The following is a 14,444-nucleotide window of genomic DNA, read 5'->3' on the forward strand; positions in this document are numbered from 1 at the left end:
GACAAATATTCTTGCTCTAATCCATAATAACGTCATCATGTAGACTAGCCTACCAGCACTGTATCAGCGAGCTGTTGGCTAGAGCGCACATGCCAAGGCCAGAGTAGGCACAACTGCTATTTAACACAACAGTATGTGTGACAAAACTATCGGTAGAGTTGAAAATGTGAAGAAACACATTAAACTTTAGATTTTATTTGGTACTTGAAAATTTCAGCAAAAAAGTACATTTTGTGTACACCATGTCATCACGCACTGACTTTTATCAGCAACAAGTCTGTTTGCGGCAAACACTAGTGGGAAAATGTGCATATTGTTTCAATGCAGATTTTAGAATATTCACATGAACATCTGTCGCCAATATGATGGATGTCTAGCTAGACTAGTGTGTGAAATATTCATATTATGAAGAATTTATTGCAGACAAACAATACTATGAATATTATTTACAAACTTATAAAACAAACATTTCCTTTGTATGGGGTTCATCAATTGATGATGATAAAAAAATAAGAATATATTGTGGAATCCGTCCTGAGAGATTTCTGTTGCAGCGGTCTCTTAATCAGTTCCAAACTGCCGACTGCAAAGGTGTTAAAGCCTTGTTCAACAGACAAATTGGATTCAAAATGACCCCGTTCCCACTTCCCAGCAAGAGACAGAACTGTACTACTCAACAATTCTGTGAAATAACTTCACATTCTAAAAACGCTACTTTCAACCTGTAAAAGGGAGAACAAAAACACCCCTAAAGTTGAAGTAACTTTTGTGTTCTCTTTTATGGCCAGTTTGCTGCCACTTGCCTGTATTCAGTACTTTAAACTCCTTTGTTAGTTGCACAAATCCACCACCTTAAAATGCATAGACTGATAATGCGTGGTTGACCATCAAACTGAAATAAATGGCCAACTCCTCACAGATGTATAATTAACAAAATGGCCCTGGAGTTCAGTAGTGCAACATTCTATACACTGAAAGCTGATGTACTATAGAGAACATAAAATTATCTTGAATACTGTATTTATTTACCCTGTTGTACCCTGTAGCAACATCCGATGCAGTGCAGTGTCCATTCTATACATCACATTTGTATCTGCAAGTCTGAGTGTCGCCTCCAACTGAATAAGCCCTTGCAGTATTCCTGGAGCTGAACCCTGTTCTGTCATTGATTATACAGTTAGTTTGCTACTCTGCTGTTGAGATAAGTTTACATAGGAAGCCCATTCAGATTGTCAATTACTTGCACATCTGATACCCATCTGCTCTTTTCCCTAATGTGTAAACACCACAAAACCCCATGGAATCTGGTCTTTCAACTTCAGATTAATAACACATCCATATGTGGACCTCAATTCCTGATACCATCTGGATTATCTATGTGCCCTCATTCTGGACGCTCATATCAGATTTTTTGCTCTAGTGGTTTTTTTTTGTGCCAATTGCCTGCAGTTATCAGGACAACCACCCCAAAATGGAAAGTAACAGGAAATGAGCATTGCATCTGTGTGCTACTTCAGAGGCTACATCAATGTGAATGCGCAAATATGATATGGGTCACTGAGTGTGGACAGGAAGAAAAATATTTTTTCTTTCTATATCTAGAGTTGGGTTTTTATGGTGGCTGTGTAAACAGTGTTGCAAATCCACAGCACACATTTTCCCTGTGGCGTTAAGACGAAGACCAAGGGAAATAAGTGTTTCTGAAAGAAGCAAAAGCAGAGAAGGAACTCCACCCACCCCCCAAAAAATACAAACTCAGAACAGTCCGTATAACTCAGCGGATTATTGATGCAGTTCATTGTCCCCATCTTCCAACCAACATAAATCCAGAAGAAAATCTGAACTGCCAGGAAGAGCAAACTGTATCAAAAAAAAAAAAAAAAAGGCTAGTTCTTAGATTTTTTCCAGTCGCAAACATTCCAGCATGTCGAACACGAAAGGTATGTGCCAGCTCAGTCTGTCGCAGCGCTCTCATCGTCGTCTCCTCTCTGACTCTAGGCAGAACTTCTCAAAAGCTTCCTCGATCTCAGGGTCCATCTCATCCTCGTCATTGAATGACCTGGAACACAAAAACATTTATATTCATTAAGAATTAACTGAATAAAGTGCAGGCAAATTCATGAAGGTTATATACAGGTTTGTTTCAGTGTACAACTAAAGATCAAAGTCACAGTCCTTCAAAGGAAAAGACAAACACAAACAGTGGAAAGGCCAAATAATTGTCAAAGACTTGAGTAACCCAAGTCATAGACTGTTCTCTCTGCTACCGCACGGCAAGCAGTAACAGATTGCCAAGTCTAGGTCCAAAAGGCTCCTTAACAGCTTCTACCCTCAATCCATAAGACTGCTGAATAATGAATCAAATGGTCACCTGGACTATTTACATTGACCCCCCTTTCTTTTTACACTGCTGCCACTCACTGTTTATTAGTCACTTTACCCCTACCTACATGTACAAATGACCTGGACTAACCTGTACATGGATTCAGTACTGGTACCCCTGTATATAGCCTCATTATTGTTTTGTCTTACTTCTTACTTTAGTTATTTAGTAAATATTTTCTTAACTATTTCTTGAACTGCATTGGTGATTAAGGGCTTGAAAGTAAGAATTTCACAGTAAGGTCTACTACACCTGTTGTATTCAGAGCATGTGACAAATAACATTTGAGTTGAGTGAGGGGTAGACAGGGGTTAGCTAAGCCCCCTTTCTGGTCCATCTGCTGACTAGTCTGAATCAGAGGCTCTGGCTTCCCCTGTTGCATTGTGGGCAAGACAATCACACTGACCCATACTGGCCCCACAAGTGAACGACCTCACGCTGCTCTCAGGTCATGTGACCTTGGCATATGGACACATGATATGGGCGAGGGAAAAAGGTCACAAGACCAATCCTACAGTGTATTAGTAACTACGACACTGGATTGTCTGACCTATTTGGTGTGTTTGACTGGATCCCACAAAAAAATATAGGACTGCAGAGAGATATTCAAGAACTACACAATAGCATTCTAGAACTACAGAGGAATATTCTAGATCCACAGATACATATATTTTACGGATTCAGTATCACAATGACTCACACGAGAAACCAACCAAGTCCACTGAAAGCAAAGATCATGACCACAACTAATCACGGTATAGACAATTAACACATGTACATTTGTCATTTAGCTATACTCACGATTCATTTCCATTCTCTTCACAGTCCTCTGGGAAACAGTCGTCTTCCCGATCCAGGATCTCCTGGTATTTTTCTGAATATTCTGTAACACAAAAACATACCTTTAGGGACAATGCAAAGCTTTTGCAGGGTTTTACCTTGATGAATAATGTCGATATACTCACCAGGGTCGGCTGCTGTGAAGGGAGTGCCGTCTGCAGTGTAGAACGTAGGCTCATTCTGAGAGGAGAAACACACAAAGAACAGCGGTGAAAAGGTTAGTAGGCATGAAATTAAAATGTGAACATCTAAACCAGTTTCCCAAAATGGTAGATCGGTGCCAATTCCTTTTGGATCACGGGTTAAAACTGGGAGCTGGCTTGAAACTTGAGAAGTTTAGAAGATTAGATGGAGGGAGTAGTGTTGTTTTCTAGCCCCAACTCCTCACCATAAAGTAGTTGGGGTCATTGTCAGGTGTAGCATCAGAAGCAGCAGCAGCATGGACTCTGCCCCAGTTACTAGACCTCAGCTCCACCAGCCGCAATAACATCTGCTTCACATCTCTGATGGACACACAGACAGTCCTATATTCATTGGACCAATCACTCACTCAGCACCAATAACATCTCCTTCACACAGACAGTCAGTCAGTCATTCATTCATTCATACAACCAGCTTTTATCTAATCCAATCTAAGAAGCATTCATTTGGCAGAGGTAGTTTTGACAAGAGTGTTTCTACTAAACAGTCTCTTTATTCTCACATGCACACCTGCTGCACTGGGTGTCCAGTACAATGTTCTCAATCCTCTGGACTAGCTGGTCCATGTCAGACTTCCCTTTCCACGCATCCTCCAGAACCGAGCCGGTCAACTACAGAAGACATCACAGATAAACTTCAATGCAACAAAGGGGAATTTGTCTTTCGCATTATAACAAACTTAACAATAAACATTATTACATTGTAATACAATATTTTCCATTTACTTGGGATGATGGCCTGCAGATTTCTCTTGAAACACAGTAAATAACTGTACCACAGATGATGTGGAACCCTGAGTCAGCTTGAATTTAGAGATCAGAAAACTTGCAAAATCACCTTAAGCAGTTTGACAGCACAGATGAGGTTTCCATCCACTGGGTTAGAGAAGAGGGCATTCATCAGCTCCCTCAGGGCGTTTAGCAGGATCTCAGCTCGGGACGGAGGCCCCTTTGCACTCTTTACCTGAGACAACCAAGAGGTCAGGTTCTGTCATTCTCTAGGGTTTATTATCAACTCAAAATGGATCTAGGGGAGGGGTTATGGAAGGAGGTTGGGTTATGGGAGGCAAGTGTCAAAGTTGTGAGGGGCTGAAATGGAAATAGTTTTTAAAATCGAGTGTCACTTGGGAAATAAGTGTTTTAATGGATACTTTTAAGTGCTTTTGTTCTGGAATACAATGTACATTTTGCTGTATATGTTTTTACCAAATTAAATTCAGCTCAATTCAACAGATGCATAAATACCCCCAAAATCCTGGGACAGGACAAAGGTGCTCCTGCTCACCTCCAGTCTGAGATAGAGCTCCCCCAGAAAGAGCACATAGGCCTGGAACTTCTTCTGTGTCTCCTGGTCTCCTCGCACCGCTACGTCCCTCTGTTCATACTCTGTCCGACACCTACAGCACCCAGACACAGAGCAAGAGAGGGGGTTTCTGTAAAAATGGCTACAAGGGTTTCTTGTGGTGAAGATGGTGATGAAATTATACTAACAAAGCTCACCGTTTTAGTAAAAGCTGACGAAAGTTTCCACTTGCTGGGCTGAGTACGAGGTTATGAGACAGGAAGTTACAGAGCCTTGCCCCCGTGTACGAGAAATTGGGGATAGCAGTAGACTGCAAAAATAAACAAAATGAACAGAATGAACAGAACACATTTTTTTAAATGACACTAAAACAAAATACAGTAAACTACAGTATAGACGTCGCTCGTAGATGACCGAACCGTGTGTGTGTTGATACACATACTTGTGTGTAGATGAGTTCCACCAGTTCTTGCAACGTCTCCTCAGTAGTAACCCATCTGTTCAGCATGTTTACCATGTGCTCAATGTCCGTCTCAAAGGACCCCGGCGAGGAGTTTAGGTAGCTGAGAAACTCCTCAACCAATTCAGCCAATGTCATCTCAGTATAATAGCCATCACTGCCATCCTCCGAAACTGATTCCTTTAAAATGGAGAACACTGGTAATAGAAGATACGTGAAAAACATAGAAACTAGCTAGTAGCTACAGCCAGTACCTCCAGCTGAGAGCTACTCATTAGTTGTGGATGAGGTGATTGATTAGTTTGGTCCTTATAATGTAAAGTGCAGTCACCAAGACACTAGGCAACCCAATCCGTCATTATCCATTATTACAGGGTGTGCAGACTTTGTTCCAACCCAGCACCACCACACCAGATGTAATTTAATAAGGGGCTTAGTGATTACCCTAGTTGAACCAGGTGTGTTAGGAGTACTGGACTGGAACAAAAGCCTGCACCCTGGGTGGGTTTCCAGGACCACTGCTTTCATACCTCATAGGGGGAGAAGCTAGCAGGGTAGAACTCCGGTGCATTGGCTGACAGAATGGAGGTATTCACCAGAGAGTCCACACTTTTCACTTTGGAGGCAGGAGTGCTGTGGTTGTGAATGAATTGGTGGGGTTTGCTTGGGCTTCTGCTTTCTGAGGAAGCAAATTAAAATGTATTTTAAGAACATGTAACTAGCAATAAAGGTCTGGGTGGCACATGAAGTAATGTGCTTGCCCTGTAACAGGGACACTCAGTGGCAGGGACCAGGCTTGTCATGTGACGTGATTTGGCCGCCGTCCTTGAGCTTCATTTAGCAGCTAAGTCACTGACTTTTAAATTTAGTGACAGGTGCAACTAGTTAGTTAGCTATTTAGGTAAGTGTTCTAGGGGCGTTTTAAACAACGACAGTTTGGGCGCTCTAGCACCAAGGTAAAGACAGTTTCAAGTTGGATATTCAACAGATTTAGTGCTTTCAAACCTCAATAGCTTTCAAACCACTTGAGCTACAGACTCCAAATAAGTGTCGTAATGTTGGAAAAATTGTGCACAACATTGGACAGGTCTTCTTTTCACAATTTGGACATTAATACACTTTCCAAAGCCAATAAACATGTGGAAATTTGAGCAGCATTTTGTTCTCCTAGTTGAATTAGTTAGGGAGCGTAAACAAAGTAAATGTCTCTACATTTAAGATGTCAATAGCTCCTTGGTCATGTGACCTAATGACTTCAAACAAGGTTCAGTTTGTCCACTGACTACCCTTCTATATTGCACATGCTTAAGTTTGTCCAATTTCATCTCATATGATTTTACATGAATTTTTCTAAATTTTGAATTTCAATAGCTCCTTGGTCATGTGACCAACTGACCTCAAACAAGGTTCAGAATGTCCACTGACTATACCTTCATAGTCACACACTCTGATGTTAGTCTACTTTCATCTCATGCTATTAGACTTAAATCTGTAAGCTTTGCAGGCCTTCATTTTACATGGTTGTCAAAAAAAAAAAAGTTAAAGTTAACAGCCTCGCAATAACCATCTTTCACATGGACACTGAAAAGAGCCGCAACTGGCTGCATGTGCTATGCATAAAGGACAGGAGAGGTGTTCAAATAGAGGTGCTTAAAGGAAGGCACACAGGTAGGCCTCACGAAAAACAATGTTTCATATGCTCTTTTTAATCACAGTAAAAGGCAGGGATTTGTCAGAGTGAGCTTGATAACGTGAAAAAGTCATTTTCATAGCATCACTTTCATATACTGCACATTAAGACAAATCCTTCTATGTTGAGTATTAGAACGCAGTTTACATAATCTGATAATGACTTGATATTTGAGTGCATTCACAACAAGCCACCTGCAGACAACTTACAAAATGCAATAGTGCATTTGACAGTTCACTTTTCTGATGAAAATAGTTATTTGATGCATGGCCTTCTATTTCTAACTGGGAAAATAAATTCCTACATCTTTTGTGAGTAAAATCCTTTTTCCAAAATTGATTTAGGTACATTTTTGTGAAGAGGTATGAAGGTTGTGATATGGGTCATTTAATAGTGAAATCATTTAAGGGATCAATACATTTCTATATTGTTTCCCCAGTATCTGCATGAATCATCAGGCCAAGTGTTTTTGGTTGACCCTGCTGGACAGAAAGAGAAGGAGGAATCGGAACACGCTGCATTGGGATACGCTTAACACCCCAGCCATCCTACAATCTAAGCCCTCAATCTCACACAAATTATCATGGAATTTACCAGGTACAATCCGAAATCCGTAAACTTGGGCACCCTCATAGATATCATCCTGACCAACCTGTTCTCTAAATACACCTCTTCTGTCTTCAACCAGGATCTCAGAGATCACTGCCTCATTGCCTGCGTCCGTAATGGGTCCGCGGTCAAACGACAACCCCGCATCATAGTCAAACGCTCCCTTAAACACTTCAGCAAGCAGGCCCCTCTATTCGACCTGGCCCGGGTATCCTGGAAGGATATTGACCTCATTCTGCCAGTAGAGGATGCCTGGTTATTCTTTAAAAGTGTTTTCCTCACCATCCTAAATAAGCATGCCCCATTCAAAAAATGTAGAACCAGGAACAGATATAGCTCTTGGTTCTCTCCAGACCTGACTGCCCTTGACCAGCACAAATACATCCTTTGTCGTATTGCATAAACATCGAATAGCCCCCGCGATATGCAACTTTTCAAGGAAGTTAGGAACCAATATACACAGGCAGTTAGGAAAGCAAAGGCTAGCTTTTTCAAACAGGAATTTGCATCCTGTAGCACAAACTCCAAAAGTTCAGGAACAACTAAAGTCCATGGAGAATAAGAGCATCTCCTCCCAGCTGCCCACTGCACTGAGTCTAGGAAACACTGTCAACACCGATAAATCTACAAATATCAAGAATTTCAATAAGCATTTTTCTACAGCTGACCTTGCTTTCCACCCGGCTACCCTGGTCAACAGCTCTGCACCCCCACAGCAACTTACCCAAGCCTCCCCCATTTCTCCTTCACCCAAATCCAGACAGCTGATGTTCTGTCAGAGCTGCAAAATCTGGACCCCTACAAATCAGCTGGGCTAGACAATCTGGACCCTCTCTTTCTACAATTATCCGCCGCAATTGTTGCAACCCCGATTACTAGCCTGTTCAACCTCTTTTTCGTATCGTCTGAGATCCCCAAAGATTGGAAAGCTGCCACGGTCATCCCCCTCTTCAAAAGGGGAGACACTCTAGACCCAAACTGCTACAGACCTATATCTATCCTACCCTGGCTTTCTAAAATGTCTTCGAAAGCCAAGTTAATAAATAGATCACCGACCATTTTGAATCCCACCATAACTTCTCCGCTATGCATTTTGATTTCCGAGCTGGTCATGGGTACCTCAGCCACGCTCAAGGTCCTAAACGATATCATAACCGCCATCGACAAAAGACAATACTGTGCAGCGAATTCATTGACCTGGCCAAGGCTTTCGACTCTGTCAATCACTGCATTCTTATCGGCAGAGTCAGCAGCCTTGGTTTCTCAAATGACTGCCTCGCCTGGTTCACTAACTATTTCTCAGACAGAGTTCAGTGTGTCAAATCGGAGGGCCTGTTGTCCGGACCTCTGGCAGTCTCTATGGGGGTGCCACAGGGATCAATTCTCGGGCCGACTATTTTCTCTGTATACATCAATGATGTCGCTCTTGCGGCTGGTGATTCTCTACGCAGACGACACCATTTGGTATACTTCTGGCTCTTCTTTTGACACTGTGTTAACCTCTCTTGGGTAGGGGGCAGTATTTTCATGTCCGGATGAAAAGCGTGCCCAAAGTAAACTGCCTGTTACTCAGGCCCAGAAGCTAGGATGTGCATATAATTGGTAGATTAAAGTTTCTAAAACTGTTAAAATGATGTCTGTGAGGAAAAGTTTATTAGTAACGTTTGGGATTCATTTTGTATGCATTTTGATGGAGGGAAACTGGGTGGATTATTGACTGAAGCGCACCAGCTAAACTGAGTTTTTATGGATATAAAGAAGGACATTATCGAACAAAATGACAATTTGTGATGTATCTGGGACCTTTTGGAGTGCCAACTGAAGAAGATCAAATGTAAGGCATTTATTATATCGCCATTTCTGACTTTCGTGGCGCACCTGCCTGGTTGAAATGTGTTTTTCATGCTTTTGTACGCACGGCGCTGTCCTCAAATAATTGCATGGTGTGCTTTCACCGTAAAGCCTTTTTGAAATCTGACACAGCGGCTGGATTAACAAGAAGTTAATACATCAAAATTAAGCTTAATTTGTGATTTTATTTAAGGTAAATATTTATAATTCTGTAGTTTGTATTTCGCACTCTGCAATTTCACCAGATGTTGGCCAGGTGGGATGCTACCGTCCCACCTGCCCATAATTAACTAACCTCCAGGCGAGCTTCAATGCCATACAACTCTCCTTCCGTGGCCTCCAACTGCTCTTAAATGCAAGTAAAACTAAATGCATGCTCTTCAACCGATCGCTGCCCACACCTGCCTGCCCGCCTGGCATCACTCCTCTGGACGGTTCTGACTTAGAATATGTGGACAACTACAAATACCTAGGTGTCTGGTTAGACTGTAAACTCTCCTTACAGACTCATATTAAGCCTCTCCAATCCAAAATTACATCTAGAATCGGCTTTCTACTTCACAACAAAGCATCCTTCACTCATGATAACAAAAATACCCTCGTAAAACTGACCATCCTACCGATCTTTGACTTCGGCGATGTCATTTCCAAAATAGCCTCCAACACTCTACTCAGCAAATTGGATGCAGTCTATCACAGTGCCATCCATTTCATCACCAACACCCCCAAAATACCCACCACTGCAACCTATATGCTCTCGTTGGCTGGCCCTTGCTTCATATTCGTTGTCAAACCCACTGGCTCCAGGTCATCTATAAGTCCTTGCTAGGTAAAGCCCTGCCTTATCTCAGCTCACTGGTCACCATTGCAGCACCCACCCGTAGCACGCGCTCCAGCAGGTATATTTCACCCAAAGCCAATTACTCCTTTGGCCGCCTTTCCTTCCAGTTCTCTGCTGCCAATGAGTGGAATGAATGGCAAAAATCACTGAAGCTGAAAATTCATATCTCCCTCACTATCTTTAAGCATCAGCTATCAGAGCAGCTTACATATCATTACACCTACCTCATCGCCATATTGTTATTTCTTTTTTTGCTCCTTTGCACCCTAGTAGCTCTACTTGCACATTCATCTTCTGCACATCTATCACTCCAGTGTTTAATTGCGAAATTGTAATTATTTTGCCACTACGGCCTATTTATTGCCTTACTTCCCTAATCTTACTTCATTTGCACACACTGCATATATACTTTTCTATTGTGTTATTGACTGTATGTTTGTTTATTCCATGTGTAACTCTTGTTTGTGTCGCACTGCTTTGCTTTATCTTGGCCAGATCGCAGTTGTAAATGAGAGAGTGTTCTCAACTGGCTTACCTTGTTGAATAAAGGTGAAATAACATTTGTTTTAAATACTGTATGTGGGAATGTCTAGTACATGTAGTGTTGGTACATTGAATATTCCTCAACTGCATATATCAAACTGTCTTTACCTCGGTCGCTCTAGCACCGGGAGCGACAATGTTAGCCTAGTACCATTAGTTGTTCGGGCTAGTTACCTAGCTAACTTGTTAACACACATAGCCAGGTAATGCGAATGGGTAAATGCAAAGTTGATCCGGCAGAAAATCTTACCTCCGCCGATAGCTTCACTATGGTATGGGTTGTTCTCAGTCAAAGGTGGAGAAGTCCGAGGTTGCCGAAGAGGCTCACGCTGGTTGAAAACAGATGTGGCGTCCCCGTCTCCTACATCTGCAAGGCCGGGGCTTCTTGGCTTTATATGGGCTCTACCAGCGCCTGGAGCTCGGTCGAAATTCTCAGTCATCTCTGTTGCTTTTTTTGTGTTATGACCTTTTCGGTGAGGCGCAAAAGAAAAAACGTAGGTGGTTTGGCAATTCCAGTCACTTGTTACGGAATTATTTAGTTTGGCCTCACTCACCCTCCCTCATTTCCATATTTACTAGCAAGCCAGCTACTTTATGTTCTCGAACGGATATTACAACATATTTCTGTAAGGGCTACTTCCTTCAACAAATCCGATATCGGCTGAGATGATCTATAACCGTGTGAACGTGTTGTCGCCCTCTACGGGAGGGGAGCGGTAGAGCACCAACAGTGCAGAGCCTATACCTCATTGAGCGTACTGAGTAGCCTGGAAATAAGTCAAAGGAAGCCTACTTTGATCTGTCTGAAGCAAGAAAGTATGTTTAACTAGTTAATACACATACTGTATGTGTTATCTAACATCATGTTAGATGTGACGCAGTTTCTTCAGCAATGAAAGCGAGTGGGGTGTTCAAGTAATAAACACATACCTCCCATTCTACAATAAAACTACAGATGCATCAGAGAGTGGAATCAGAATCCTGTGGATCAAACCAACCCTCACATGTGCCGCTCTCCCCCTGCTCTCTCAGTAGCTGCCCACTATAGCCATGTGTGTTACACCAGAACTCAGAAGAGGCATTCATTAATTGTTTAGCCTCCAGTCATTTTCCACTTGTTTCCCAAAGCTGGATCACATTATGTCAAAGATCATACCCCTTGCAGAAATGTGGAGACCCACTTTGATAAAAGATTACGGCCCCTATTTTCTGTTATTGCAAAATGGGTGTCTTGGAGGGAGTTCAAACATTTACAAGTCCTGGGAATGCGTACAAGATGAAAGATGACAATACCTTTAGGAATCCACAAAGGAGTAATAGACTAGCTAGAGTTGGTATAGCCAACAGCAGCACTGTGTGTGTTCAGTGCAATTAGTTTAAAGGAAAAGCCGCACACACTAGTAGCTCCGATAGGGGTTCATTTTGGACTGGGCAGGAATACATTTGTTAGTATTCTTGCAAATGGTGGGGCAGGTAAGCAAACCCCAAGGAGCAGGGAAGCAAACCACAAGGAGCAGGGAAGCAAACCCTGAGGGGCAGGGAAGCAAACACCCTACGCATTGCACCAATACCATGATAGTTGGGAATTGTAATATGACTCATATAGCGAGCGATGCTACAGTACCCTATGTTGGATTGCATTGCAAAATTCAAAAGCGTTGATAATTCGAGTCCATAAACCATAATTACAGGGACAATATGAGCAGTTCAAGCTCAAAGCAAATACCATCATGATCCCTGGCCTCCTGCAGTAGCTCCAAGCATCTTCACAGTAGCTCCAGACCAGGAATCACGGTCTCTAGTTAAATGGGATAAATCTGGGAATTTTGGAAACGTTCTGTCTTTCATGTTAGTTTTGCACGCACTTTGTGCTCTTTTCCCAATTGCACATCCTTACATAGATACAATTAGATTCAAAAACAGGATGAGAGAGGCACGGGACTTTCGTGGTGTTAACATTCTCCCCTTAGTCTTTTGATCTGACATCTGACAGCTGTCATTGATTAGACTATTTGATGACAATTAAAGGAGGAAGTGGGTGGGGAGAAACAGTTAACAAATAATAATAATACAGGTGAAATCAGAAGTTTACATACACTTAGGTTGGAGTCATTGAAACTTGTTTTTCAACCACTCCACACATTTCTTGTTAACAAACTATAGTTTTGGCAAGTCGGTTAGGACATCTACTTTGTGCAATCTTTCCAACAACAGACAGACAACAACAGACAGACAACAACAGACAGATTATTTAACATATAATTCACAATTCCAGTGGATCAGAAGTTTACACTAAGTTGACTGTGCCTTTAAACAGCTTGGAAAATTCCAGAAAATGATGTCATGGCTTTAGAAACTTCTGATAGGCTAATTGACATCATTTGAGTCAATTGGAGGTATACCTGTGGATGTATTTCAAGGCCTACCTTCAAACTCAGTGCATCTTTGCTTGACATCACAGGAAAATCAAAAGAAGCCAAGACCTCAGAAAAAAAATGTAGACCTCCACAAGTCTGGTTCACCCTTGGGAGCAATTTCCAAACACCTGAAGGTACCACGTTCATCTGTAAAAACAATAGTACGCAAGTATAAACACCATGGGACCACACAGCCATCATACCGCTCAGGAAGGAGAAGCGTTCTGTCTCCTAGATATTTATTAACTTACTTTGGTGTGAAAAGTGCAAAACAACAGCAAATGACCTTGTGAAGATGCTGGAGGAAATAGGTGCAAAAGTATCTATATCCACAGTAAAACGAGTCCTATATCGACATAACCTGAAAGGCCGCTCAGCAAGGAAGAAGCCACTGCTCCTAAACCACCATAAAAAAGCAGCCAGACTATGGTTTGCAACTGGACATGGGGACAAAGATCATACTTTTTGGAGAAATGTCCTCTGGTCTGATGAAACAAAAATATGTTCGGAGGAAAAAGGGGGAGGCTTGCAAGCCGGAGAACACCGTTCTAACGCCATCATGATGTTTGGGTGCTTTGCTGCAGGAGGGACTGGTGCACTTCACAAAATAGATGGCATAATGACGAAGGGAAATAATGTGGATATATTGAAGCAACATCTCAAGACATCAATCAGGAAGTTAAAGCTTGGTCGCAAATGGGTCTTCCAAATGAACAATGACCCCAAGCATAATTCCAAAGTTGTGGCAAAATGTCTTAAGGACAACAAAGTTACTGGAGTACTGGAGTGGCCATCACAAAGCCCTGACCTCAATCCTATAGAAAATGTGTGGGCAGAACTGAAAAATCATGTGCAAGCAAGGAGGCCTACAAACCTGACTCAGTTACACCAGCTCTGTCAGGAGGAATGGGCCATAATTCACCCAACTTATTGTGGGAAGCTTGTGGAAGGCTACCCAAAACGTTTGAGCCAAGTTAAACAGTTTAAAGGCAATGCTACCAAATTCTAACTGAGTGTATGTAAACTTCTGACCCACTGGGAATGTGATGAAAGAAATAAAAGCTGAAATAAATCATTCTCTCTACTATTATTCTGACATTTCACATTTTTTAAATAAATGGTGTTCCTAACTGACACAAGACAGGCAATTTTTACTAAGTTTAAATGTCAAGAATTGTGAAAATCTGAGTTTAAATGTATTTGGCTAAGGTGTATGTTAACTTCTGACTTCAACTGTATGTTTTATTGTCAAATACGCCAAATGGATGCAGTGAAATGTGGTGTTTTACAGGGTCAGCCATAATAGT

General features: G+C 41.9%; 1 protein-coding gene across 2 annotated transcripts; it reads right to left on the bottom strand.

Moving 5' to 3' along the window:
* Positions 1–179: 179 nt before the first annotated feature.
* On the bottom strand, positions 180–11,401 carry LOC110536307 (polyadenylate-binding protein-interacting protein 1). 2 transcript variants are annotated; one of them, XM_021622033.3, is made up of 11 exons: positions 10,971–11,401; positions 5,717–5,865; positions 5,169–5,366; positions 4,924–5,036; positions 4,709–4,820; positions 4,262–4,387; positions 3,935–4,035; positions 3,612–3,726; positions 3,349–3,403; positions 3,185–3,266; positions 180–2,059 (listed from the first exon to the last, which is right to left on the bottom strand). In XM_021622033.3, the coding sequence occupies exons 1-11, from the start codon at positions 11,158–11,160 to the stop codon at positions 1,972–1,974; spliced, it is 1,329 nt and encodes a 442-aa protein (XP_021477708.3). In that variant the 5' UTR covers positions 11,161–11,401; the 3' UTR covers positions 180–1,971. The 2 variants fall into 2 exon arrangements, with proteins under 2 accessions (XP_021477708.3, XP_021477709.3); XM_021622034.3 differs by lacking the exon at positions 3,612–3,726 and having other exon boundaries at positions 10,971–11,398.
* Between the last annotated feature and the right edge of the window lie 3,043 nt (positions 11,402–14,444).

Source organism: Oncorhynchus mykiss, chromosome 11, assembly GCF_057628025.1.
Source record: "Oncorhynchus mykiss isolate SJ-2025 chromosome 11, ASM5762802v1, whole genome shotgun sequence".
NCBI lineage: Eukaryota > Metazoa > Chordata > Actinopteri > Salmoniformes > Salmonidae > Oncorhynchus > Oncorhynchus mykiss.

What these genes read in the sequence shown, in the direction of transcription:
- LOC110536307 (XM_021622033.3), bottom strand. Translation starts at nt 11,160, where the DNA reads ATGACTGAGAATTTCGACCGAGCTCCAGGCGCTGGTAGAGCCCATATA. An exon ending in GTGCTGTCAAACTGCTTAAG is followed by an intron (nt 4,036 to 4,261) that starts GTGATTTTGCAA and finishes TGTCTTCTGTAG; the next exon opens with TTGACCGGCTCGGTTCTGGA. An exon ending in CTGGACACCCAGTGCAGCAG is followed by an intron (nt 3,727 to 3,934) that starts GTGTGCATGTGA and finishes TGTGTCCATCAG; the next exon opens with AGATGTGAAGCAGATGTTAT.